Source organism: Balearica regulorum, chromosome 19 (assembly GCF_011004875.1).
Source record: "Balearica regulorum gibbericeps isolate bBalReg1 chromosome 19, bBalReg1.pri, whole genome shotgun sequence".
NCBI lineage: Eukaryota > Metazoa > Chordata > Aves > Gruiformes > Gruidae > Balearica > Balearica regulorum.
In genome coordinates this window covers 7,951,729-7,979,563 of record NC_046202.1, presented here as the reverse complement: position 1 = coordinate 7,979,563, position 27,835 = coordinate 7,951,729, and the positions used below count along the sequence as shown (strand labels likewise).

The window sequence follows — 27,835 nt, the reverse complement described above, 5'->3', positions numbered from 1 at the left end:
TTGGGGGAAGAAAAAGCAAGCGGTACATCGCTGTGCAACAGCCCTGTAATCAACGTCCCTTCTTCTTTCTGCACCCTCTGTGTGCTCCCAAACCAGCCTCTCCCGAAGTGTCCCCAGATTACACCTTGCAGGGTAAGAGGATGGCGAGGAACCATAATAAGTAAATAAAAATAAAAATAATAATAATAAAACCCCACCCCCCCTCCGCCCCTTACATAAGCAGCATTGTCTTAATCCTACAGGTGCTTCGCAGAAGTAAAAAGGATTTGTTCCACCTGCAAATCCTTTTTCTTCTTTTTTTTTTTTTTAATTTATTTTTTATTTTGGTGAGTCATCCTTATCCGCCCCATAGACACACTGCGGGGAGGCACGGCGGGGAGCTGGGGGGTCTGACAGGCAGCCTGCGGTAATGTGACCCCTGAGTAAATCACTGAAACCTCCCTGGGCTTCAGTTCCCCTGCAGTAAGATGCGGATTATAAATCTGTCCTGACCCCCTTGGCAGAGGAAGGTGCTCGGAGATGGGCCCTGTAAATATGTCAGCGGGACAGCGAAGGCGAGCGCCGGGGCTGGCCCACAACCCTCCAGCCGGAGCCCACCCTGGCCACGCAGCGCTGCCCTGCGAACCCCGGGAATGTGGGGGTGCCGGGGGATCACCCCAAATACCCTCTCCTGTGTGGCGCAAAAATGAGCTTTGGGGCTGGTAGATGGGGTGAGAAAATGCTTAGGGCATGGGGGTGCCCTCCCAGGACTGGGGGTGTCCTCTAGGGATTTGGGGTGCCCCCCGGAGGTTTGGGGAACCCTCCGGGGGTTTGGGGAGCCCTCGCAGACACGCCGCCCCAGCACAGGAGTGGTGTCGGTGGAGATGCATGACCCCACGCTCGGGGTGCAGCCCCCCCCCCCGGGGGACCCCGGCCCGGTGCGTTGCACCCCGTTTGGGCTGGGCGCGGTGGAAGTGGGGGGGCTGCGGGGAAGGGGGGGGAGGGAGAGCGGGACCCCCCGCTGGGGCCGGGCGGGGCCCTTTAAAGCGGCGGCCGGTGGGAGGGGCGGGAGGCGGCGTTGCCGGGCGGTGCGGGGGGCGGCCGGGCACGGTTGGCCCCGCCGGGAGCCGCGCTGAGCCGAGCCGGGAGCAGCGAGCAGCGGGCCGGGTGAGCGCATCCCTCCGGTACCGGGGGGCGGCCGTCTCTGGCGGCGGCGGGGGAGGGGGGAGGCCCCTTGTTTTCCCGGTTATTCTTCCCCCCCCCCCCCCTCCGCGCCTGTTCGGGAGCGGACCCCCCCGAGCTGGGGGGAGGGTTCCCGCTTGCAGCGGGAGCGCGGAGCTCCCCCCCATCCCTCCCCCGCCGCCCCGGGGAGGGTCGTCCCTGCGGCCGGGTGGAGCCGGGGGGGGGCTGCCCTGAGCCGCCCCCTCCCCGAGCCGCCGGGCTGGGGTTCCGCACGGACGGGCCGGGGGCTGCCAAAGCCTCCTCCCCCACCCCCCCCACCCCCCGCGGCTGGTTCCTTCCCCCTCCCGGTGAGCATCGCATCGCCGCTCCTCCGGCCGGCCCCGAGCCCCGGCGGGGGGAGGCAGGGAGGGCGGAGGGCGGTGCTGGGGCCGCTCCGGGGCAGACGCCGCTCCGGGGGCAGATGCTGCCCGGGGGAGGCGAAACTCGCTGGGTCCCGGCGCTGCCCGGCTCGGTCCGGAGCACCCGGGGGGGCGGGGGGATGCTCCGGCGGGGGCACGGGCAGCGCGCATGACCCCGCATGGATGCTCTTTTTTTTTTTTTTATCATTATTGTTTGCTTGGGCTGTACGCGAGGGCTGCAGGCTGCTTTGGGTGATTTGCCTTCCCCCCCCCCCCACCCCCGGTGCCAGCCTGGTCCTGCCAAGGGCAGAGCAGCACCGCTCCCACCCGGGCAGCCACTGCCTCCACTTCCCACGGGGCTCCGGGGACACCCGTGGGGCAACTGCAGCTCCTGAACTTCCTCCAGCTCTGGTGAGGCTGGGCTGCATCAAGTGAAGGCCTTTGGAGAGCAGAGGGACTTTTGCTGTGGTCCTGCTTATTTCTAGTTTCTGCTGAAGCGGCTGGTCAGGCTGAGGTACCGCGGAACTGCGGCTTAGGGGTGAAACGTACCTTAAGGAGATGCTCTGGCGATGACTGCGCTCACTCCAGGGCTTGACCATCTAAAATTTTGCCTTCCAGGCCCCCCTGAGTCGGTCTGGTACCTCGTTCCAGTGTAGAAATTCATCGTTTGGAGTTATGCGCTTGACCTGGAAGAACCACGCTGCTGGCACCTCAGGGACCCTGTGAACTGCAACGGGAGAGGAGGTAAAATTGCTCTGTCCACCCAGCATGCTGCTCAAAATCCTGGGGAGCCTCTGCCACTGCTGCTTTGGTGGATTACTCAAATTTCCCTTCCATTGTTTTGGGGTTTTTTTGTTTGGTTTGTTGGGAGAGGTGTGGAGAAGGACCATGTTTGCAATGCTGGGCATCCGGGACTGTGCTTCTAAATAGGGATCATGCTCCTAAACCACCCAGGCTCCTCTGAAACACTCAGCCCTCGTGTTTGCACGGACAGGTGGTTGTGCGCTGCCAGGAGATGTGCTTAGATGGGATCTTGAGCGCTCTTGGACCTCCCCTCTTGCATTCCTTGGTGTTGCTTCATAGTGTGTCTCTATTGCTATAAAGCTGCAGTGCACCCCAGGGTGGTTGGTAAATAACCTGTTTCTAAAAAAGCTGCATAATTCTTGCAGAGATGCTCCAGCCTATTGACATGCATTTGAGAAGGGTGCGCGTTTGCCTGCCGGTGTCTGGTGTCTCACCTAACGCAAGGCGACCGTTATCCCTGTGCCATTGAATGGGACAAGTCAGTCTTGGGGGCTCCAGGATGGAACCTCCCCTCTCCTGCCTTGGGGTTAAAATTGCTGCCTTCCTCGATTGCGAGCCCCTTGGTTGGCTCAGGGGTGCCGCGGTTGTCTGACTGCAGGGTTACCTCTTCTGGCTGCTCCTCGTCACCATCAGGTCTGTCCCCTCCTCTCCTGGGCTGGTGGGAGCATGTCTTGTGCACACTCATGGCAGGGCGGTCATGCCCAACCTCTTCTTGTCCTTCTTCCTTGGTGGTGAATCACCTGCCTCTTCAAGATGAGGATGTTGCTGGCTAATGCCCTTCCTCCTCTTCTTCCTCTTCCTCTTCCCAGGGCAGGCAGAGAAACCTGATGATGGTTGCACATCTGCTTCTCTTGCTGAATCAGGCTGGCTGGGATGCCCCGGGGCGGCGCTGCCTTCCCTGCTCTTCTCCAGCCCAAAGGCCGGCAGAGCCCCCCGTGGCAGCACTCCCCTCCGGGCACGCCTGCGTGTTGGTGCCCTCGCTTGCCCTCGGCCGGTTTCCCTGCCCATGGACGCTGGCGAGGCGGTGGGATAAAGGTTGGAGACTTGTGCCTGGCTCAGTGCTCCGCTTCCTTGTGTGAGCAGAGCGCGGGGGCTGGCAGAGGGAAACTGGGGACCCTGCCACTGCGGGGAGCACCGGTGTGCTCCCTGACTCCCAGGACCTACAGGTTTGAATCCCAGCTGGCTGCATCACGGTGGAGAGGAGGAGAGGTTATCCCTGAAGGGAAAACGGCATCCCAGACCTGACGTGTTTGGGGGTTTTTTTTAAGGGAAGACCAGAAAGGTTTGGAGAATCTACTTGCTGGGGCAGTGCCCGTGCTGCTGGGTGCAGGGTCTGGGCTTGGGGTGAGACTTGACTGGAGCCCTGCATCCATGAACGCCCGCAGATGTGTGCCATGCTTCAGAGCGGGGGACAGGGAGAGGGGCCCAGCCTGGTGTGCATCTGCTTCAGGGTCCCGTTGGGAAGACGGGAGCGTGTTTGTGCCCTGTTACGCCGGGTCCTGGCAGCATTTGGTGCCAAAAGCCCGGGGCAGGAGAGGGGCTGCAGTGGCACTGCAGTGGGGCAGCGCCCTGGCCGCGGACCCCGGCAAGGAGGGCTGGCGAAGTCGAACGCGGCCTGTAAATCCCTCCTGCGTGGTCACGGCCGCCACGCTGGGTACGAAGCACTGCCTGCCCAGGAGCCGCTCTGCACAGCGAAGGCAAAAGGAGATCGCTGAGGCTGACTCTCCAGCCAGGGATGGTATCCATAGCAGGGTGTTTTGGCATCATCTGGTTTGGGGGGGGTGGTGGTTCAAAGCCCACTGGAATTTTTATGAGGTGTTTTGCTTAATACACCACTTAAGCAATTAGCAGTGATTGTAGCAGTCCTGGGTAAGGCGCTGGGTAGAATTGAATTTCCCAAGCTCAGATACCATTAGGCAGCAGTTTAACGCTGTTTGCAGGCGGGTATGAGACGGTGATGTGTACGGGGAATTGGATCTGTAAAGTTAAAAAACATAATGAGAAAATTTCGTACAGACCTATGGAGCTTTATCCTGTGTTTATTATGCGCCAGAACTGAAAAACAGTCCTGGGGGGTTCTGTGCCCTAACAAAGTGGGGATCCCCAGCGGCGAGCCGGGACGGAGGCACACAGCGATGACTCTGGCATACCACATTGGGATGTGCTTTGCTGAGCGTCCTGCACCACTGACCCACGCAGCTCACTCCCCAAAACCACCCCAGGAGCTCCTTAATGGCACAGCTATCTACAGGGCAAGTCGTCCTTTTAAAGGCGTTTGCACTTCTGTTGGGAACTGCGGTTCATTTTACATTGTGGGGCTCTTTCTTTAAGTCCCCTAAGTTTCAGGTACATCCGGGGTGGAGAGTGAGCAGCTAAATCTCCCGTTATTTGGCACATCTGGGTCCAGGAAGGGTCTGCCCGAAGGTGCCAGGTCAGTGGTTAATATATAACGCGTGTGCGTGACACCGTGCACCCCGCTGCTGCGTGGCACCAGCAGCGGTCCAGCCTGGAGGTGGATGTGCAAATAGTTTTACAAGGATGGGAAGCCGAGAGGAGGAGGAGGGTTTTGTTGTGGGCTGAGGGACGGAAGGAAGTCTAGGCTTAGCGAGGGAAACGTGAGATTGCTTGGTTGGGGACAGGGCTTCGGCCGCTCCTCGTGGGAGGCTCTGCTATTGTGGTGGTTAAAAATAGACTTTGGACTGGTTACTTTTCTGCGGGAAGCTCCCCGGCTGGGAACAGGCAGGTGAGGTGGCACCCAAGCAAGAGGGAAGGGACAACAGCCCCTGACCTCCCTTTACAAAAACTTGTATTTTTAAATTTTTTATTTATTTTTATTTTTTCAGGAAATAACTTTTCTTTTGGGCCATCCAGAGGGTGTCTTTGCTTTATTTCCAGATACAGCATTCTGCCTCCAAGCCCCAGGTTACATTCCTGATGCCCTGCTGTAGCGATACTTTGCACAGCATCGCATCGCTGCACCGTGGGGACCCTCACCCACGGTGAGGTTGGTACCCCTCGGGTCCCACACCGGTGTACCCGGATCAGCGGCGTGCCAAGTGGCTTGGGTGATGCTCCAGCCCCGCGCGTGGGCTGGCAGCGTGGCTCCCTGCAAGCTGGATGGAATTACTCGGGGAAGGGATTATCTAAGATCCAGTGGATCTTGTCTATTAAGTTGTCTTTATTTTCCAGCAGCCATCAGCACGAGGGGTAAAAGGTACACTGGGGGAGATTTTGGGAAGGAAGGAGAAAAACAGTCCTGCGATACGAAGTTGTTCAGAATAGTGAGAAATGGAGAAAATAGCAGGTTTTGCTGGGGGACTGTCATGGGCCTGGGCTCTGCCTGGCTGGTCTTGGCAGACTGGCTGGGAAAGAAGAGTGTCTGTGTCCCCCCTCCAGCACCCAGGGGTCCCGGCCGGGTGAGCAGTGCCGTGGGCTGGGGACTCGCTCAGTAAGTCAGCGGCAGGGCTGGAGCTGGTTCGAGCCGCACCGCTCTGAGCGGGATGCGACCCCCAAAGCCTGGTTTATTTGCGGGTGCCTGCGGGCTTGGCATTGGGGCGTAGGATGGAGAGATTGCACGCAGAGCGGTGGGGAGACTGTCATACGTGCAAAAGGGGGAAAAAGGGTCATTTCTTGCCCATTTTTCTCTTTCGAAGATGTCTCCCTTCAGCATGTGTACCCCCAAACCCTGTCCTGGAAAAGAGCTGTCCAACACTGCTGGGTGCTTTGGGGGTATCTGTTTTGAGAGTCGTTCTGGCTAACGCTGCGGCTGGAGGAGTCCCTCAATGGGCAGCAGAAAAAGACCGAGAAGCTTTTTCACTCCGGTCAAATGTTTTCTAGGCTCCATATGACAGGAGGGCCCCGTAGTGCATCTGGGCAGGGACTCAAAGCATGCTTTTAATGGGGGATTGGTTCAGGGAAGGTGGTTTGACCATCAAATTTGAGACCAAAATGCTGTTCAGTTAATATTTTAGTGGAATGGACAGTAAATGAGAGGATCAAAGATTGTTTCCATTTCTATCTGATTCAGACAGCCGGTCTGATTTGAGATCTATAGGGTATAAATAGCACACGGAGCAATGAAGAGCGCAGAGAGCAAACAACTTCTCCCACCCCAGGGCAGCGGTGAGGATGGTAAGTGGGTCTGGAGGGATGCGTAACGTGCACGGGCAGATAGCTTTGGCTTTTTTTGCTCTATGGCTTTCTTTTCCCCAACTCAGCCTCTGTGTCTGGTGAAAGCTCTGACAGGTCTTGAGGGCTCGGAGCTTTCCCAGCCCCTCGATGTGGCAAAGGAAGCCCCTGGGAGGAGGATGACACTCGGTCTTTGCACGCTTCAGGTGTCTGCTGTGGAAGGGGGGGGTGTCAGCTCCGCGGCCAACGCATCCCCCATCCCTCTGGGTTTGCATAGTTAGAGCAAAGACGATGCGCTCGCTTCCCTTCTGCCATCAGCTCTGAGCCCTGCGTGCCACTCGCTCTGCCCCGCCGTCCCGAGGGCAGTCCCCATCCCGCTTTTAGCTGTTTTCCCACCTGCCCGAGGCAGGCAGTGCCTTGGGGCCGTGCAGGCAGGCAGCAGGCTCCCTTCTGAGCTGCCAGAGGGGCTGCCTGCCTGCCAGGAGCGTCACCTCGCAGCCTGCTGCTGGGGGGGGGCCCAGAGCCGTGTCGTCTTGCTCTGGGACCTGCTCGTGACTCGGGGATCTCCCCTGGCCCAGCACGCTGAGGTCAGGCGCTTTTCTGGGGGAGCAGGTGCCTGGGTTTCCTTGCCTTGTTCCCATGGGATCACCAGCCGGAGCTCTGAGTGGCGTCGATCTTGCTGGAGACCGAGCAGCTTGCTGGACTGGGGCAGCCAGGACCGAGCTGGGAACCTCCGTCCCCATGAGCCAGGGCTTTGCTGCAGACCTTTCCGTGCAGGATCCTCTGCTCCCAGCCAGGCACGCGCTTGGCCCCGGAGTTCTCCCGCGCAGGCAGAGGTGGAGGGATGCAGGCTTACCTCTTGTCACCCCTATCCAACACAGATATATATATATTTTTTTTTCCCCTTCAATTTCGGATTGATTTGGCCCAGCCTGGCTGCGCTGCGCTGCACTGGGCAGAAGGGAAACATCTCTTTATTAGGGTTGTTTCCTTAAATAAAGCCCTCGAAGCAAGTGCTGGGCTAGCTGTTCTGGCTATCCCATGACCGGCGTTGTGCGTTCGGGTTATTAACACCTCATTAGATGTTGGTTCCTCCCCACATCTCTGGTTCAGCAAATCCCAGTAGCTTTGTCATTGCTCTCTGGCTCCTGCTTCACTGGACATTTTTTTCTTTTTTTTTTTTTTATGGTCTCTTGCACTTCTGCTGACAGTTTAAATTTCATTTCTTCTTGAGGTCAGTAGCTTACTTCAACTTTCAGATCTTTCTACTTGTGCGTACCGACACACGTCCCTGGTGCACGGGGTGCATCAGCAGAGCTTATTGGGAGAGGTTGTCATAACGTCGCTGCCAGCGGCTGGCTCTCGCCTGCGATTGCAACCTGGGTTTCCACTTGGCCGATCCCCAGAAATTCTTTAATTTTTCCTTCCTTTTTAAACCTTGGCTTGCTTTCCCGGGTGACAGCGGCAGCAGGGCACAGCTCTGCCCTGGGAGGTGTTTGGGGACTCGTGCAGGTGGGTTAGGAGCCCGTCACCAGCCTGAGGTCCTTCCCTTCGACAACAAACCTCCTCATTTTATGTATTCTTACGTCTGTCTTCTCGTGTAACCCAGGGACTCGAGGCTCTGGCCCCTGAGCCAGTTCTGGATTCAGCAGATAGCACCTCCAAAGGGATCTGTTTCCTTCAAAAGGTGCCCGGGAGCACGCTGCAACCCTCGGTAAGCTGGGCTGGGAGCAGGTGGCCCTTGCTTTCCAAAAAAGCAATTGCAGATTCACTGCTTATTTTCATCTTGAGCTTATTTTCATCTTCGTTTCCACCGCTCTGCCCGGGGATGCTGTCTGTGGCATGATAAGTTATTTCGAGAAGTGGGGCAGAGCTGTTGGTACGGAGGGGAGCGGAGGCACCGAGATGAAAGGTAAATACACGGATAATTGGGAGCCTGCTTCCCGCAGAAATCAGGTGAATGCGTACGTGCTGGGGTGGGTGCTGGGATGGCGACAGCTCTGCAGTCCCGGGGGGCTGCCCCCCCGCCCCCCCTGCCCGCTCTCAGCCTCCGCCGTGGGATCCCGGCCGGGGGCTCGCAGACCTGTTCCAGGCGGGGGGGGGCTGGAGATGCACCACAGGGTTAGTAACCCCCCGAAACCCCGCCGCCTCCTCAGACCTGCCAGATGTCTCTCCTCTAGGCCTCATTTTTATAAATTGGCCTTTTAAAGTCTGTCATCCCCGTGCAGATGAAAGGAGGATGCTGTGATGCCTCTGCATGTGCGTCTCCCAGCCCGAGCCTGGCTGCGGTGCCTGCGTGGCGAGGCTTTTTGTTTGTTTGGGGCTTTATCTTTTTTTGAAGTGCCTCTTTAGGTTTGTTTCCTTCTTTTTTTTTTTTTTTTTCTTTTCCTTTTTTTCCTTAATCCCTCCAAGTCCATTGCATCTTGGTTTGCCATCCCTCGGTTTCAGGCAGGCAGGCCCCGCTCCGTAGCACTGGCCTCTCCTGGAGGGGTGGATGGAGAGAAGCGTTCTCCCCCATTCGTGGGGTGGGGGGCACCAGCAAAACCCTGGCGCTCGACACCCGGGGCAAAGCCAGGCTGCTCCTTCTGGCAGCTGCGATTAAACCCATCGCTGTGGGGCTTTCTCTTCTCCCCCAAGCCCCTTTCTGCTCTTTTGCCTTTGCGCCCTTTCCCTGTCCCTTGCTCTCGCTGTGCCTGCTCGGATCGGCAGGGAATCGTCTCCCTTTTCTCCTGGAGCCCAAATACTCCTGGCCCGTGGCTTGGTGCCGGGGCTGTGTATTTTAAAGCCAAAGGGCAGTAGCTGTCACCACGAGCTGAGCCTTTAAATTCTGTTCTCGGTGATGGATGGATAAGTAGGAATTGCATTTGCTGAGCAGGTAACAAACAGCTTTGCACTTTCTGCTGCTTTCCTGCTGTCTCTTGGGGAAATTCAGACACTGCTCCTAGACTGCAGGGATGGGGTTTTCCTAGCCGGCATGGATCCCTGCAATCAGGACCCGCTCGGCTCTCGGGGAGAGCCGATGTGATGCCGCCGGTGACCGACGCGGTCGGGGTCCGGAGGACGAGGAGCGGGTTAGCCCAGTCCCTGGTGCCCACCCCAACCCCGCAGCTTGTGCAGTTCATCCAAGCGGTAATTAATTATCGGCCACGTAAGCTGCTGGCGGGTTACTGCGCGTGATTTATTAGCAGGAGTAATCCCTCGCCAGCAAAAGAGCTGCTCTGTGCATGGAGAACAGCGAACTCCTGGGGAACCCTCCTGTCCTCCCGCAAGCCTGGGCCCTCGGGCATCGAGTGCCGGGCAGGAGGCGGTGCAGAAGGCAGGGCTTTGGAGCATGGCAGCCTCAGGCACCCCTGGGCTCTGTGTTTGAGGTGGATTAGCCGAAGCGCTGGCCTCAGGGGAGAGAGAGGGCTGTCTGGACACACGGACCGTGAGTTTGGGGACATGGGCTGAGGGGTGCCCCAGCTGCTTTGCTGGGGAAGGCTCACCAGCACGCACGAGCGGTCTCGGCACTAGGAGATGATTTTTGAGATGCGATTGCTGCTGGGGTCTTGCTGGGGACGTGGTTCAACCTGCCCAAAGCTAGGTAGAGGTTTGGGAGGTGCAGCGTCAGCACAAAGCCAGGGATGCGCGTGTGCCTCCGAGTCCCGCAGCTGCTGGGAGAGGGACCGACGTGGAGGGCGAGCAAAGTGGTGCTTCTCCCGTGGGTGCGCAGGTCTGGTCTTCAGCTCCCTTCAACTTCTCGTGGGCTCCTGAGCCTGGCTTTGTTTCTTCCCTTGTACCCCATGTACTCAGTGCTCTCCTCTGAGGACCTGTCCCGGGCTTATCCATTGCGCCACGGTGCCTGATGCTCAGCAGGGAGGGTGAGGGGCAGGGGCTGAGCTCCCCCGAGGCTCCGGCAGCTCAGCTCGGTCTGACGGAGATGTGACTGGACAGGGAGGGCTCGGCCACGGCGGGGGGACGCGAGAGCAGCGCCCGCCCCAGGTGAGATGTCACCTGGCTGAGGAGGGTCTGGGCTATAAAGCCTGGGGCCAAGCGGCTCTGGCAGTGTGTCGGGCTCGGTCCTTGCCACCAAAGAAGCAAGATCCGTGTCTTTTCTAATACGTCCCTTCAAAAAAAATAACAAAATTGATGTGGCAAAGGATCAGGGCAGAAATACGGATGGAGAAGGAGAAGGACCGGCTGCTGGGTGCAGAGGGGAGGGCGCTGCCCTGGGGCCCCTCTGGGACACCCCGTGGGAGAGCTGCTGCCGTGCCCAGGCAGGACACGCAGGCAAGAGAAATCCTGAAGGCAAATCCCCCTGGGCTCCTCTGGTCGGGGACTCCTTAGCGGTTTTATGAGAAATCAATAATGCTTTTGCATGGTCATAATCGTAAAATAAGTACAATTTATGGCTGCTGCCGGGGCCAAGATTTTTTCCGGTGTGCAAGGTGGAGAGGGAACGGAGTGAAAACTCTTTCCCACAGCGTTTGCTTTGGCACCGGGGCTGGAAACCTGCTCCTCTGCGGTGGCGGGGGGGAGACCCCCATTTGCAGGGGGGCATGGCTATGCAGGATGGGGGGTTGCCCGTGTCCTTGCCGACGCTGTCCCCTTTCCCCCGCAGCCCGCCGGCAGGTGGAATGGGGCAGCCATGAACGGCGATGCCCTGTGCCAGGAGCCCTCCTCCCCGCTCCCCGACTGGAGGGAGTTCTGCGAGCTGCACGCCCAAGCAGCCGCCGTCGACTTCGCCCAGAAGTTCTGCCAGTTCCTGAAGGAGAACCCCCACTACGACACCCCCGGGGCAGAGACCTCCTTCTCCCACCATTTCGCCGCCAACTTCTTGGACATCTTCAGCCTGGAGGTCAGCCGGGTGTTCGTGTCCGACTCCCCCACCAAGTACAACATCGTGCCTTTCGTGGGGCTGCAGAACTGCCACGTCCCCTACGGGCGCGAGGTCACCCCGAGGAAGGAGGAGACGTCCACCGAGTCTCTGGACAGCATGGACACCCCGTTGGGTGCCGGACGGTACCTGAGCCCGGCGCAGCAGGTGCAGGCACGCAAAGTGTCCTCCTACGGCCAGTCCCGCAGCTCAGAGGACGTCTCCATCCATGCCGCCACCAAACCCAAGTTCAAGAAAGGTTTCTCCTTGAGGAACATGAGCTTGTGCGTGGTGGATGGTATGAAGGAGATGTGGCATCGCAAGTCCTCTCCGGAGCCGGGCACCGAGGCTGCCCCGAGTGGCCGGAGAGCCGAGAGGGAGCTGTGGCCGGCCGGGGGCAAGGAGCCTGGCGACCCACGGGAGAAGTGGACCCACAAGCTGCGCCTCTCCAAGGTGCCCTCCTCCAAGGTGGAGCTGGTGGACATCCAGAGGGAAGGGACGCTGCGCTACATGGTGGCCGACGACACGAACTGTGTGGGGAGCTCGCAGTGGCAGAAGTGCCGCCTCCTGCTCCGGAAAGCAGTGAAAGTGGAAGGAGAGAGGTTCCTCCTCGAGTTTTACGTCCCTCCAAAGGTAAGTCCTGGTTTTTTTTCTGCTTTTGCTTTTCTGAGCAATTCAAGCAGCAGTTAGGCTTTGCTTGAGGTTTTTCTTGTTTCCACTGCTGAGCTGGGATGATATCCAGCTCTGGTCCGGGGGGAGATTCGGTGCTGTGTGGCTGAGATGTGAATGCACGGAACAATGTGGTTGAAACCCATCCAACCTGCAAGCCCCCATCGCTGCCGTTCGCCAGGGCATAGCCCCCTCCTTCCCCACAGCCCTCAGGGGAGATGCTGAAGCCCCTGCCTGGTCCTTTGGCCCCCAAATGTCAGCTAGCTTGGTGGAAAAGCTCATTCCCCTGTCAAGACATGTGGTGTCCAGGCCATCAGAGGGCTTTTTCTTTTCCCAGCGTGTTGCAGAGACGCATGGTTGACCAGTGGCTCGTGCAGCAGTGGCGCTGGGATCGCTGCCTGGGCTTTGTGCTTTAGATCTCAGAGGGTCACTACTCCACTTTCCGAAAGAAGTATTTTTTTTCTTTTAAAAATAATTAATTTGGAATAATTTTGTACCTGCAAGCCCTCCCCTAATGCAGTGTTTTGGTGATGGGGACAGAAGACGCCAGCGATGCCCTTCAGGGCTGGGGCTTCACTACGGTGGGTGGGTTTGCAGCTCTCCTCCCAGACAGTGCCAGCTACGTACCCTCCTGGGCAGAGGAACGCTGATTATTGCTGTTACCCACAATATCACTTTTCCTTGCCTGCATCTGTTCTTCTTCTGTAACTTCAATGAAAGCATCAAAATCAGGAGCCGGTTCTCACTGCGGCATTTCCTCAGCGCGTCCTCCCTCCCCTTCTCGCGTGCATCCCCCGCTGCACGCGATGGGGGGAAACGTTGTCCCCGTTTTCCTGGGGAAAAGGCTGAGTGGTGGAGCCGTTTGCTCTAGAAATGTGGATTAGAAGACCTTCAGTCTCCTCCTCGCCGCAGCGCTGCCTTTGTTCCTGGGCTGAGCGAAGGGATGCATCGTGCTGCCAAACCCTCACCCGTGCTAACGCCGTGGTTGTGCCTCGTCTGTCTTGTGTGCTCGCCTCTGCGAAGAGCACAAGGCGAATAATAAGCTGTTCCCTGGGGCTTTACTAGCTCTATGTGTTGGTAATGAAATCTCTGGTTATTTAAATACCATGGGAAGAAGAAAAATCTCATTTACTTCATCTTCTCCAGGACTTTTTGCTTGTGTTGCGGTCCCCGTTGGTGAGGCTGAGCCAACACGAGCCCTCGTGCCGGGCACGTGCCCCAGGCTGGGGCTCCACGGGTCTGGGTGTGCTCGTAACCCTCGGTTTGGCAGAGGGGTAAATCCATACGTTATACATACAGACAGCAGGATAGTTCTTATTTTTAAACAACCTTTTCTGGTTTTTTTGAGGCCAAAATGAACCTTGGCACTGCTGATGTTAATCAGTGCCTCTCGCTTAGCCATCACGTCTCTCCCAATAAAATATGAGTTTAAACTCAAGCACAACCCTATAGAGAGCGGCTCAGCGCTGGTGCGGATGGCGTGCATCGCTGGTGGCTGGCTCGGGGGGCTGCCTCAGCCCAGGCACCGCACGAGACCCGGCCGGAAGGAAACCACCGCGTCCGCAGCACGATGCACGCAGCATCCGGAGAACCCGGTGGGCGCGGGCTGCACGGAGCAGCGCTGGCGAGTCGGCCGCACCAAAGGGGCAATAAACTCAGGTTAAAATGGAACAACTGCTGCTCTTAAAACATTTAAGAGAGTGTTCATAGAGGGATTTTCTTTTAGTGTATCTTGATTTGCCTCTAAAAATCAATTTTGAAATGATTTTATGGCAACTTTTATGAACACTGTCTGCTCTTCTGTTGTAATCACACCCTGCTTTGGTTTACATCTTTCTCCCCTCATCCCATCTTGCTTTCCATCTGGCAAATGATTCAGCTGTAAAAGTGGCACCAGCCTGGCACAGCTGGAGGAAAACAGCTTTTTGCTTCAGCAGCCCACAGGTTTGTTTTTCCATAGGCCCTACAAAAACTACGGTGGTGTGTTTAAATCTTTAAAGGGAAGAGCCTTTCTGGAGAATACCCTTCTCTAGCTCAGTAGTGAATTAACACTGTATTTTCTTTCCTTTCGAAGCAGCAGCCTCCTCCTTTCTGACCTTCTGTGCAAACACCAGGATGGAAAATTTCCCCAGGGCAGGGCTGAGCCCCGCACGGCCGAGAGGTGCCTGGAGGCAGCGCTGGGGCCCCGGGGCTGACAGAAACGAAATGTTCTGGAGGGGAAAGAGCGGTTCCTGTTCTTTCTTCGATTTATTTATTTATCCCCCCCCCCCCCCCCCCCCCCCAAAAAAATGGGAACTGAAGCCTCTGTTGGCAACCTGCAGCCCGGCGCTCATCACCGCCCTCGTCCCACCCCGTGCACCCCAAGCACCAGGCGCAGGTTTCGGTGACCAAGTCTCATCTCTTCTTCCTGCAGCCATGATCCTCCGAATCCCGGAGCTCTGGAGGGGACCGGCACCGGAGAGCAGCTCCGTGGGCTCCTTTGGGGGGATTTGTTATAATTAAAACAAATATCTGGGGAATTTGTTGCTCAGCAGAGACTTTGAGCGGGAGGCACCAGGTCCTGCCCCTCCACTGAGGCTCGTGGGTGCTGGGACCTCCGGGGGGGGAATTAATTTTTCTTTATTTTTATGTAATTAAAATTCCCTGCACAGCTAAGGCTGCGGTGTCGTAGCTTCTCGGTTGAAACGCCGCTCCTGTGCTGGATAAACAGGGCGGCTTTCTGCACAGGGACTGTCCCCTGTCAGGTAGCACAACTCTCTCGCTGCGTGCCTCCGTCAGGAGAGGGTTTAGAAAGGAGAAGAATAAGCGGTGTTGGCGGAGCTGGCGTATCAGGGAAGGGGTTTGGCAGTTAAATGCGCTAACGTCCCTATCTTCCACCGGGCCTCCTCTTGGTTTAATTAAAAGAGCTTGGAGTTATCAGGCACATGAGGGAAATCAATGCTTCTCCCCCTTCCCCCCCCCCCCGTAATAACCACGCAGGCTGAGCTGCAGTCTTGCCTCTCTGAGAGCCATGCTGTGTCGTCCCCCAGGAGAGTTTGATTCAATTGAGTGACTTTTTTTTTTTATTTATTGATTTCTTTTAATATATTTTTTTTTCTTTCCGCAGGCTTCCAAACCGAAGGTGAGCATCCCGCTCTCGGCCATCATTGAAGTCCGTACCACCATGCCGTTGGAGATGCCCGACAAAGACAACACCTTCGTCCTAAAGGTGAGAGCAGGGTGGCAGCGGTGGGTATCCCGACGGGGACCCCATCTGCGTCCGCATCCAGCCCCCGCTGCAGGGATGCTTGCTCCACAAGGGGATCGTTGCCTTTGTTTTCGGAGCTGAGATGCCAAGAGCACTAATGCTCCCCGCGGGATCCCTGCGTCCCCGCCCTGGGCTGCAATCTCCACCTGATGCCCGGGTATTTTGGGATCGAGCTGTTTGCCTGGCTTTCACCACGGGGTTTTGCTTCTCCGTGTCACCAGGAGACGGGTTAAATTAGTGTCCAGAGACAACCTGCAAGGGGAAACGCTCTTTGGTGCAGCTGCCCCTGGGTTTGTGACTGCCGCTGCCCCGGATCGGTGGCACGTGGTGGCTGTTTCGCTGACGCAGGGCAATGGGAATGGCTGTGCGTTGGCCACCAAGGTCCTGGAGATCAACCACCCCATGGGAGCCTGGGGGCACGAGCAGAGAGTGAAAGGTTCTCTCTCCAGAAAGAGTTTACTATATAATGCAATTAATTATCTTAATGTTCCCTCCCGCTCTGCGGAAAGCCTGTCATGGCAGATTGGGGGCTGAATTTCACAGGGTCCCGGCTCGGGGCACCATGTGCCATCGTGATGATGGATACGTTGTTGGAGATGGTGTTTCTCTCCAGCTGCTGAGGCTGTGTGTCCCAGCTCCTGGACTTATGCTCTCCATCGGAGCCGTTGGACGTGCCCGGCTGGGAGGCAGCATGTGTGCACAGGGGAACAGCAGCATTTTGAGGACTTATGTGCCCTACCTCTGCCGAAAACCCACCTCTCTCCCTGATGCTTCTCCCTAAAAGCATGTGGCGAAGGCAGAGCAGAGAGGCCAGGCTTCCCAGCTGAACAAACCTGCTTGAAAGCTTAGAAAACTGGGAAAGCAGAGCAGGGGAAAAAACTGAGCCTGGGTCTGTGAGAGCCCCCACGCCTGGTAGCCCACCTGGCCCTGGCACATGTTCCCGTGGGAAATCACTCTCCACCAAACCTGACTCCTTGTAAAGGTCCCACAACTTCACAACTCCAGGGCATCCTTCCTGCCCCAAGGGCTTCTCACTGTTCAACCTCTGCTGCCGCCAGCGTCCACCATGAATGTTCGGCTGGTGTCTTCTGTGCCTCAAAGACCAGCCTCACGTGTCGTCTTCTCTCCAGACTGAGCAGCCCCAAGTCTTCCCCGCTCTCCTTGCGTGCTCTGGAGACAGTGTGCCCCAAAGCTTACATGGTGCCACAGCCAGGAGCGGATGGGAAGGATTGCTTCTCCTTTGATTGCTTCTGCTTTCTTCTTCCTCTTTACCCACCCCAAGTTGATCCAGTTGCTTTCTTTGTACCCTGATGACAAAGTTGACTCATACACAGCTTGTGGCTGGTGTAACCCCTCAATGCTTTTTGCAGAACCACCCCAGAGTCGCAGTTCCCCAGCCCAGACACCTACGGTGATCAGCGTGAGCCCAGAGCTCACCCGTGTCCTTGAGCCGGGGACTGGCTTGGGCTCTTTCTTCCACAGAGCGTTTCTCAGCTTCCACAAGTTCATTTGAATTCTCGTCTCATCCTTGAACACACTTGCGATGTAGTGTCATCCGTGAATTGATTAGGCATCTTCTCTTTGCTTTTGTCCTAATCATTACTGAAGAGCAGCACGCGCAGAGAAAGTCCTTGATGTGAAGGAGCTTCTGAGCATATCCCTCAGCTTTGATCATTAGCCACTGCTAACCCGTTAACCATCGATAATCGCTCTTGGAATATGGCTCGTCAGCTACTTGTGATCAAGCTTTCTAGATGCCCTTACGAGTCTCATCTCGACCGTGTCTTGCTACCCGCCTTGCTGGAGTGTCACCCCAGTGTCCAAAGCGTGGCCAACGCCGCGGATGTGGCACTGCTGCTCCCCGTCCCGGGGGCTGCCACCAGCGAGTGCAGGCGGGTTTGTAGGGTTTGGTCGTGGCAGATCCCTGCTGGGGAATTCGGCTCCAGAGTGCTTCCTGGGTGCCTGCGGAGGGTTGGTTTCTCTGGCTGCTGGAGGAGGCCCTGGGCTTGCCCTCTTCCCATTTTCTGGAGCCAGACATGTTCTCTCCACCCCCACCACTCAGCTTCAGCCATTTCTTTCATTACCCCGGGGAACGCACCAAACCCCACAGGTCCGACAATGCCCGATTGACCAGGTACCCTCCTGCCCCGTTCTGGCCCAGGCACTTACCCTGCCACGGGGGGAATTGATTGCAATCGATCCTTTGAGTGAGCCGAGGCAGCAAACGAGGCATCGAGCCCGTCCGCTCGCTCCCCATCTCCTGCTGCTCCAGCCAGCCTTTGCCCTCCCCTCGCGGCTGTCGGCACAGGATGCTTTTCCCCTGTTCCCAACATTCTTTATTATTTGTAGCTCATTTTTCGCCCCAGCCCTTCTTGCTGGGACATCTTCTTGCTGCTCTTTTGCGTTCCCCATTTGCTGGCTGGACTCGCAGAGGGGGTGAAGCACCCCTCGATGTTGGGGTATGGATTAGAGGGGTAAGAATGGGAGCTGGGTGCCCTGATTTCCCTGCCGCTTTCCCATCTACAGCGTTGATGTTGAGCCCGATCTCAACCTTCACACACAACACACCGCGCTCTGGCAGGTTCTGATGGGTGAAAAAGCCCCTGCCTTGTTCAGGGAGGCCACGCTGGAATAGTTTCTGTCAAATTGCCTAAAAATTAGCAGGCAGTGTGTCCCCACCGCCCATCAGACACCAAGCATATGCGTGTTTGGGTTTGTTTTTTTTTTTTTTCCATTGCACAAGCAGGGACTTGCAAAACACCCCAGCCCTGCGTGTGCTTCGCTTGCTGGCGTGCTCTGCATGAGAGAGCAGCCCCGTCTCCCACGCTGGCTTTGTGCCTTGCCCTCAGAAAGTCAGAGAGGCTCCTTTGCTCTGGTTAAACAAAATGGGGAGGGGGGGATTTTTGCTGCTCCCCTCCTCTCTGCTTGGGGCAGGATGGCCTGTGCGCGGCCCCGGGCTGCAGCAGGGGAGCAGATTGCTGCTCGGCCCCAGCCCAGGCGCTGGGCACCGCTCCCTGCGCACCCTGCTTATTTTCAGGACGGTGATTCAGTTGTTTGTGATTAATTTAATTTGCTAGGAGGTTGTCTCGGCTGGCAATGCGATACCCTCCCGGAGTCAGGGCTGTCTCGCTAGCTTGGGAACGCGATGTATAAGGGGTCCGGGAGGGATGTGGGGAAACCTGCCAGAGGGACGCAGCGTCGCGTGGTGTGGCTTCTGGGACCCCTTGCTGATGTGGGGGCTTCTGGGTCCTCCCTGGCCCCAGAAAGGGCCAGCTCCTTTGGGCTTGCAATTTGGAAGGTTCTTTTGCATCCTGGTTTTTTTGGTTGTTTTTTTATCCTGTTAAAGTAGGTTTCTCTCCCACTCCACTGCAATCAGAAGCCTCATGGACCACCAGGCAGGAAAGATAACAAAGGAGAAGTTTTAAACTCCTGAGTTTAGGGGTCTGGCAGGATTTTGAGGCAGTGAGAGGACAGCTCTACCTGTGCAGCGCCAGTTTTTGGGGGACACTGAGGCATGCCAGAAGTGAGGGATGCTGTTGGTGCTGGTGCATGGTGCTGTGCACCCGCCGTGCCTCCGCCCGGGTGTGGGTTTGCCGCGGAGCCTGCAAAACCCGTGTGATGCGTTTGCTGATAACGGTGGGATGTACTCGGGGGGTTTCCCTCCGAGCCTCAGCTTTGGTCAGGGGTCACCCTCGGACACACCAAAGCATCTCTGTGGGTCACCCCTCAGCATCCCTTTGCTATCGTGGGAGGGGGCACTTATCCCCCCCACCGCCCCGTTCAACCAGGGTGCTGTTTATCAGCAGCAGGTGAAGGTGGGTGTCTGGCTGGTGCCCAGCTGTGTTATGGGGTGTGCTTTGCTTTGGGGGAGGCGATGGCAGGACCCTGGCCGCAGCCTGACGCTGTCTCGTGTTGCCTGCAGGTGGAGAACGGGGCCGAGTACATCCTGGAGACCATCGACTCCCTGCAGAAGCACTCCTGGGTGGCCGATATCCAGGACTGCATCGACCCCGGGTAAGACTCACCGGAGGAAGATGCTGCGTGGGGGCTGAGCTCACCACCGAGCACGGGTTATTACCCAATTTTTGCTACTTGGGTTATTACAGAAAGTCCCTGACTGACATCAGCAGAAGCCTGGAGGCTGCGTTAGCAGCCTGCGTGTCAGAGGTGCAGCCTTGCGGAGGGCTGGCCGCTTGCTCACCCTTTCCTGCTCCGCATCGCCTTGGCCCGCAGAGGCAGGTGACCTGGGAATGCAGCACGCAACACTCACCCTCTGAAGCTTTTTTTACTATATTTGAGCTATTTTCTATACTTTTTTTCCAGTCCAGCATCCACAGAATATTTAAGATTCTGCTGGCTAAATCGATTTATTTATGTTTCTATCACAGTGGCTTTAATGCTGCGATTGGAGTCACAACAACTGTGCCAAAACTTCTCAGCTGCTTTTTTCATGGGTCCGTGCATTGGGTTATGCTACAGGGAGCTTTACATGCCCAGCACCACTGCCCTTCAGCTGGCTCAGTCCCAGCCCCAGGGAGGCAGGATCAGCCCAGGCTGGGCTCCGGGGAAACCCCAGCACTGGCATTCTTGGCACAATTTTGGAAAAACAAGGTGCCCGAGCCTGCAGAGGTGAAAACCTTGAGCAAACCTGGAACAGGGGCTTGGAGACGCCCCAGCTGCCTCACCTCCTTCTGCGGGAGAGACGCAGTTTGGGAGCTGCGGGGTCAGTCACGGTGGAGGCTGCGTCTTGTGGGGAGGATGCACTAATATGCTCCAGATCTGTGTTCCTTCAGCTCCTTTTGCTGGTTTTTAAAATACATAATTTAAGAAGTGATGCTGAGGCTGGGCTGCTGACAGAGGTGAGGCTGGGAAACACAGCCTTTTTTTTTTTTTTTTTTTTTTTTTTTTCCTACTGCACGTTTTGGTGCTGGTTTTCCAGCCAGAGCCGCTCGACTCAAGCCGTGGCTCTGCCACCAGCAGCCTCCCAGCCTTTTATGTTTGCTTAGCATCGAGCGCAGTCCCACTTTGGCCTCCAGACGTGACCGTAAAGCAAATAATAATGAACTCCAGAGCAAATAATAATGAGCTGTTTAATACACTGACACACACGCTTGGTGCCAAGAATGAATTTTCAATCAGCTCCTGATGCTTTTGCCAAGGGCTGCGCGCTGGAGCCGCTGCGTGAGCGCCCGTCGACGGCTTTTCTGCAAAGCGCTGTTGGTTTGGGTTTCCTTCCTCCCTTCTTGTTTTTAACTGGCTTCAGCTGAATGACTCCCAATGGCTGATTCACTTACTGGCCACTAAATAATTCAGCAGCTCCCTCGTGAGCCGTTACTGCTAACGCAGCCGCTTCCTCGCTGCCTGCGCCCACGTGGCTGCTGTTAAGCAAGAGCAGCCGAGTGCCACGGGCAGCTTTGGCAGTGCCGGGCTCTTGCCGGCAGCCAGGATAAAAATAGGCTGTGGAGCAAACTGGGGGGGGGTTGTGCAAGGAGGAGGCTGCAGTGCGCGGGCAGGAGTCGGGCAGCAGGGATGTTCTCCATGGGGGTTGCACCGCTGTGGCCCCCACCTTGCTCTGCTCCCGCTCGCTGTCTCACTCCGGGCCTCCCGGCATGGTTTTTTGGTGGCTTTTGGGGACATAATTCCTATGGGTTGGTGATTTCCTTTGCGGAGAGTGAAAGCAAAAGCACCCTTGGGTGGAAGTTGGTGGTTGGAGTCTACGTAAGTCTTGCGAAGTGATGAAAAGCAGGGTAAGAGATTTGCATCCAAACCAACAAGGCTGCAGCTGGGACCAGCTGGCGTGACCCAGGCAGCGAAGGCTTTGAAGGGTTTAATCCCCCCACACTGGTTTCTCACTCCTCCAAAAAAGCCACCTTGTTTCACCAGCTGCTCTGCCTCTCGATGCTGCAGGCGCTTCTGTCCATGGCAGCCCCTCCGGGGGGAAGCGGGGAGCATCGGGATGTGCTCCCAGATCACAGCTGGAATCGTGTTTGGTTGAGCGTCCCCGTCGCGTGCCTGCGAGCAGAGGTGCCGCGTGCGCGTGTGTCTGCAGCGTGGCGGCCGGCGTGTGACCGTCTGCTCTGTGCTCTCCCCCCAGGGACAGCGGGGACGACATCGAGCTGGCATCCTGCGCGCAGGGAGCCTGTCTGCCGGGCAGGGTGTCCTCCTGCAGCTGCGAGTTCCTGGCTGACGGTAAGGCCCTACGTCTGGGAAAAACACCCGCCGGGCAGGGTAGGAGTCTCCGGGTGCCAGGTCTGGTTCGAGGGGTCAGATCCTGCCGGTGATAGAGTGAAGAAACCCGAAGCAGGTGCTGCAGGGCAATCTTCCTCTGGCAATTGCCTTCCTCTTCGTTATATGTGCGCCCGCCCCATTGAAGACATTGACCTTGCCCCCGTACATCCTCGTACGTGCAGAAGATCGAGTCCCCATCTGCAGGCACTGGGGTCTCTGGGTCCCAGCAAGCAGCTTCCACCTGCACAGCCTCACCTCATCTCTGTGCCCACCCAAGACACCTCTGTGCCTCCATCGTGGTCACACCGGGGGAGGGAAACGCAGCGCAGGCCGAGAGGGAGTCCCCTGGGCTGCAGCTAGAGCCCCAACCTAGCCCTGAGGTGTCTCCGAGAGCCAGGGGTGCTCCGACGCAGCTGCCTTCAGAGCAGGACAGCCCTTGTCCGGTGATGCTGAGCCACGAGCTCATCCCTCTGCAAATTCCCTTCCAGATGTGCCCAGGCCGCCAGACAGATGTGCCCTGCCAGGTGCTCACACCACCACCATGGCCACTGCCATCCCCGTGCCCCACGGCCGGGGCAGGGACTCCCTGGGGGAACTCCTCGCCCACGTCCCGCTGGAGAGCTTCCTGCAGACGCTGGAGTCCTCCCCTGCCACCAGTGGGCATCTCGCAGGTACCGGGATACAGGATGCGGCCCCAGCACCTCACTCTTGGGGGGTGCACGGAAGGAGAGGAGGAGGAGGGGGTGGGAGAGGCGATGTCTGGGTGCTCCCTAAAATCCTGCTGTCCCTGCGGCCAGGAGATGACAGCGAGACGGAGATCAACCTTTCCGACTTCCCCTGGTTCCACGGGACTCTCTCGCGGATCAAGGCGGCTCAGCTGGTGCTCTTCGGGGGTGTCCGGAGCCACGGCTTATTCGTCATCCGGCAGAGCGAAACACGGCCGGGGGAGTATGTGCTGACCTTCAACTTCCAGGGGAAAGCGAAGGTGGGTGCCCCCTGCTTCTCCCTGAATATTACTGCCAGCCCTGCCCAGCACCCTGGGCTCCTTCCCGCTGCGGCTCTGTGAGCAAGCAGGTCCACGCAGTGACCCCAAACACGGCAGCTCTGCGAGGAGCTGCACCTCGGCAGGGTGTCCCTTGGGACCACCCTGTCCCCCAAGAGCCCTCTGCGCCCTGCCCAGCCCCGTCAGCGTTTTCCCAGCTGGATCGGTGCCTGCCGTGCGGGCATAAGGCTGAATACCCCACGGGAGCCCAGCGTAGCCTGGCACATCACCCCCTGCCCTCTTCTTGTCCGCTCCATGTCCTGAAGTACACAGATGCGCTACAAAAAAACAATCCACGTGTAGTTTTCCACTGAGTCCTTTTTCTACCAGCGGGCACACGCTGCGAGGCATTGAGAGAGAACTGCCTGGCCTTGTCACCTGTCCTGCAAGAAGCAGTTCAGGTGGGCTGTGGGCTTCCCTAGGCTGGCCGTGTCACCAGGACTGGAGCTGCAGTCCTGCACCCAGCTAACCCTTTTCTGGCTGCTTCCGTACGGTGTTCCTCACCAGGAGGGGACAAACCTCTGGGGCTGCAGCGAGTGGGGTTTTGCAGGAAACACCCTGCAGCAGCAGACTTCCCGGCCAGGCAGGGGAAAAATAACAGTCCTATGCTACGAGCAAACCTCCCGTGGCTGATGGAGGTGGTTCCTTCTGCTGATGGCAAGGGTGAATCTCACCCTTGCAATCCCCAGCTCACCCGCTGGCTCCCTGCGCTTGCAGCACCTCCGCCTGTCGCTGAACGAGAGCGGGCAGTGCCACGTGCAGCACCTCTGGTTCCAGACCATCTTCGACATGCTGCGCCACTTCCACACGCACCCCATCCCACTCGAGTCGGGTGGCGCGGCCGACATCACCCTCCGCAGCTACGTCGTGGCCCAGGGCCCGCTGCCCGGTAGGTGCCGGGGCCGGGTGGGGGCACGGCTGCGTGTGGAGGGTGGGATTGGTGGTTGGGCTGGACCTAAAAGGGACCGATCCCTGGGGTGCCCCCACTGACACCCTCCCTAAAGCTGCTTGTGCTGGTGTGCGTGGCTCTGAAGGTGCACAAGGTGGGCACCGAGGGTGGGCAGGGACCACGCAGCAGCAGGGCGGTGCCAGGGTGACCTGTGTGTCCCTGCCTGCGGGTGTCAGTCCCGTGGCTCGGGCAGGAGAGGAGCAGAGGGGTCTGCGGGACTCGGAGCATCCTGCTGTGCTTGGAGAGGGTGGGCAAGGAGGGTTGGGGAAGGGTCAAGGAGGGAGAAGGCAAGCAAGGGAAAGGGTGGGGGTGGGAAGGTGGCAGCGAGGGAGAGGGGGGGCCAAGCCCCTAGGCAGCGTTGGAGGGGTCAAGCTCCTGTCTCCCTTGCAGATGCCAGCCCCCCACCAGCCCTTGTGTCGCAGTCGCCAGGCTGCCGGGTCGACCTGCCTCCTCCTCACTACTTCTGCAGCACACCATCCACCGGCCCGCCGGCCCCTGCACCCACCGAGGGGGTGGCCGTGGCCCCTGCTGTCACCGTCCCTGCACCCTACCACCGCCTGGAGGGTGCCCTGGGCCCCCGGAGCCGCAGCGACAGCACTGAGCGCCGGCCGGAGCCCCCCACCGCCAGTGCCGAGGACTACCACGAGGCTGACGGTGCCCGGAGCCGGACCCGGGCAGTAGAAAACCAATACTCCTTCTACTGAGCCCCCCATGCCATGGTGGGGGGATGTGGGGCACCCATGCCCCTCACCGCTGCACCAGCCTCACCACCTCCTCCTGCCACCACCAGCAATCCAGCCGGGATGTCCTCCTCGCTCCCCGCCGCTCTCAGGAGCCGTGTCAGCAGCAGGCGAGGTCCTTGACTGGACCCGGCGCCAGCCCCGAGGCTGGGGCAGTGCTGGGGGTTTGGGAGGCCGAAAGCATCAGTGCCACTTCAGAACTTGCAGCCTCTTCTCTTTCCCTCCGGACCAAGAGCTCTCCCGGGGCTGAGCCGGGCTCCCTGTGTCCCTCCCTGGGGATGCCCATCGTGGAATGGCAGCCCGAAGCTCTGACGGGCTCCATCCTCCAGCCAAAGCACCTCAGCACGTCCCCTCCGGGGTGAAAGCCCAGCGTGGCCGACATCCCTTCTGGCATCATCGCCCCGCAAACCAGCCACCGAGGGGCTCTGGCGTTTCGGGATGACGATGGAAAGGGCACATCCCCACACAGAGGCTTTTCTTTGACACGTGGATCCATGTGCCTGAGAGGGCACCGCTGCAGAGGTGTGAGGGTTTACCCAGGCCGGCTTTCAGGCTGCCTCCAGGGCACGTGTTTCCCACCCTCTGCCAGAAGGTTTTTTCCAAAGCTTAATGAATCGCATTCATTGCTGTCCTGCCACTTCTGTTCCTTTGTCCTTTCTCTCCTTCCTGTACCTGCAGAGAGTCCCTGGATAACCCCTTTCTTCCTCCCTCTCTTTGCTTTTTCAAAACCTGAGCTCTCCGCAAGGGCATCAGCTCAGCCTTCTGCCTTCTCTCTACTGTAGCTAGGCGATATGTTCCATTGCTCAAGGCAAAGCTTGGAAAAAATATGACAACACCCTGGCTTTGCATCAGTTGTTAGTCATTCGGGATGTCTGGGGGGGGGGTGTCAGAAGCTGGGGCTGTGTCCGGAGGTGAGGGGCAGCCTCACCCTGCAGGTGCTCGGTTGGGCTCCCAGGAATGAAAACACTACACATCTTCAGTAGATGCTATTGAAGGTTTTGGGTTTTTTTCTTAGAGAAGTAGAAATGCCCAGGAAGAGCAAAAGGAATGGGGCTGCTGCCAGGTGGGTGACCAGCCAGCTGACTGCGGCCACGGGCAGGATTGCCCTCATCAGTGGCTGAAGTCCCTCCCTGGCAGACATAAAACCCCACCAGCGATGGTTGTAGCAGCATTGCTGCCAGGAATGACCCGGCACTGCAGCGGTCACCGCTTCTTGGTGGCTTTCGGATAGACCTTGTGCATCTGCAGCAGAAAGAGGAGGTGCCCTGATAGAGGTGAGCCCTGGAAGAAGAGAGCATAGAGCAGATGCCCGCTGTGGCCAGGTATGCGTTATGTTGTGGATGCTTTTCCTACAGGTCACTGAAGCCCTTAGGGTGGTTTTAGAGGCCAGGCTGCTTACCAAGATTGTGAGCCTCGTGTGGGGTGGGAGATCCCCCGAAAGGGCAGCTTTGCTTGTAGACAAGGTGCTTGCACATCCCTCTTGGTTTGCCTCACACAGCTTGTCTTCCCCATCACTAGGATTCCTGGCTCCTCGTGTGGCTGCCAGGCCTGGGTGACAGTGCTAGCAGGACCTGAGCGAGGTGGCTTTGAAGTATCTGGATAGGTCTCCAGGTAGAGCAGACCCCACCGTACCCAGCTAGAAGTTACCACTTAGTGCAAAGAGGTACAAGCCAAGCCACAACCTAGCTCAAAACACCTTGAATTTGCCTGGAGTTTTGGGTTAGGTCAATTTTTTTTTTAGGTGCCTTCTTTCCTGAGCTAGCAAAGCATGTCCCCAGCACTAGAGTCACTTGTCTCTCCCACTTCGAGAGAGCAGGGAAGGTGTCTCCAAGGCTCCTTGCCTCCACCTGTGATGTGAGAGCTGCCTCTCTGGCCCGTGGGTGGATGAGATGAGGGCTGGTGGATCTCATTCCTGCAGCAAATGCCACCTTCTCCCCAAACCCGTGGCCCTTCAGAGGGCAGCGAGAGCAGTTTGCTCTGGCTGGGGTATTTCTCTTTCTTCATCACAGCAAAAGCCCAGCTTGGAGGAGCCCATGCAGCAGGGAGAGGCCAGATGCTCTTGGTTGGTGGGTTTAATGCGGATCTGCTTCCTTCATGCACGCGGTGAATGAGGGGGGACCTCTGGATGCCGCACAGACATCATGACTCTTGTTCCTCACTGAGGTCCCAACAGGCCGGTGGCTGTGGTTGGGAGCACTGCCTTACAGACCTTCACATGTTGGCTGATTTTTTCACCTTCTGCGTCACAGGATATGACAAGGAGAGGGAAGCAATGATCTGCAAGCAAAAATGTTAATTTGTAAATAGGGAAGAGTCTGGAAGAGTTTACTGTTCTGTAGAATAAATTAATTTTATTTAAAAAAAAAAGGGGGGGGGATGACTTGTTAAACAAATGGAGAACTTGAGTTACAGTTTTAAAATAAAATCACTTGCAAAAAGGACAGCACATGAGCTTGGGGCTTTGCTGGATTTGCTACATAAAAAAAAAAAAGAAGAGAGGGAGGATGCTGTCATGTTGCATGCGTGTAGACCTCATTGGTATCTCGAGGCAGTTGGGGCTGGGCTCAGACTGCCCCTGCCCGATAAGAGTGCCCTCAGGAGGGAGGAGAGGGGTATTTTTGTTGCTGTTCAGCAGAAGGAGGTGGAGGACGGGTCCAGGCTGCACAGGGCAGGGTTTTCTCCCCCAGTCTGTTATTTTCTTTGTCTGGTCTGTCACTGGTGCAAGTCAGACGCCTCCATCCCTGAAGCAGCACAGAGAACAGTGAATTAGCAGCCCTGGGCAGTGAAGATGGACCTCCCTTGCCAAAGGCCTGTGCTAGCGTCTCCTAGCAGCCGACTTCCCCGCAGCATGTCATTCCCCCTTCATCTCTCCTGGGAGGCAGTGCCTCGCACTCTGCTGTTGTATGTCTTTCTAGTGTGCTCTCTCCTGCTGAGGATCCCCTGGGAAAACTGGTACATCCCAGACTGTACTGTCACAGCTAAGCAGTGTGACAGACGTGGCTTCCAGACGCAGCTAACACGTGGCTTCTGGGGGAGTGGAGGGAGCTGCTCAGCTCTGTAATCAGGCCACGGTTGTGTCATGATCCATTCACAAAAAAACATTCCCTCCCAAAAAGTTTCCAGAGTCTGTTCACCGGTCCTGGAGAGCTCATCCATCAGGAGGTGACAGCCCCTCCGTATGGACTTCTCCTCCGCATTGCCTGTGGGCTGTGTCTGCAGGACAGCTGCTCCTCCTGCCCCTCTGTAAGCCCTTCACACCTCAGCGTATTAGCAAATTGACTAATTATGCCATTAGTCTTGCTGGAAAACGTGCTTTGCTCTCCTTTCACAGGGTTCCTTGGAGGGCAGGGGCAGGATGCAGCAGCCCTTTGCATCAAACACAGAGATCTGGTAGCGAAATGAGGGGAAAGCAGCCTCAGCGCGTGGGCTGTGCCGTGCCAGCGGAGCCCTCTGCCCAGGCACGAAGCAGGACTGGTCTGTGGGGAGCTGGCGCTGAGCTACACCCTGGCAGATTGTACAAAGAAGGCAAAATGGTGACAGGATTTCAGCAGCATAGCCTTCCATGTTTCACACGGGCGTTTGAGCTGTCCGTGGCTGCTCCTGCCTGCCTGACA

At 57.5% G+C, this 27,835-nt stretch overlaps 1 protein-coding gene across 2 annotated transcripts; it reads left to right on the top strand.

The window, feature by feature from the left end:
* The first annotated feature begins 1,058 nt into the window (after positions 1 to 1,058).
* Positions 1,059 to 26,664, top strand: SH2B2 (SH2B adaptor protein 2). Of its 2 annotated transcripts, XM_075771538.1 has the most exons (10): positions 1,059 to 1,146; positions 2,178 to 2,303; positions 11,092 to 11,979; positions 15,122 to 15,223; positions 19,185 to 19,276; positions 21,357 to 21,451; positions 21,979 to 22,161; positions 22,288 to 22,475; positions 23,250 to 23,421; positions 23,872 to 26,664. In XM_075771538.1, exons 3-10 carry the CDS (start codon positions 11,119 to 11,121, stop codon positions 24,183 to 24,185), a joined length of 2,007 nt encoding a protein of 668 aa, XP_075627653.1. In that variant the 5' UTR covers positions 1,059 to 1,146; positions 2,178 to 2,303; positions 11,092 to 11,118; the 3' UTR covers positions 24,186 to 26,664. The 2 variants fall into 2 exon arrangements, with proteins under 2 accessions (XP_075627653.1, XP_075627654.1); XM_075771539.1 differs by lacking the exon at positions 1,059 to 1,146 and having other exon boundaries at positions 22,359 to 22,475; positions 23,872 to 24,210.
* The last annotated feature ends 1,171 nt before the right edge of the window (positions 26,665 to 27,835 follow it).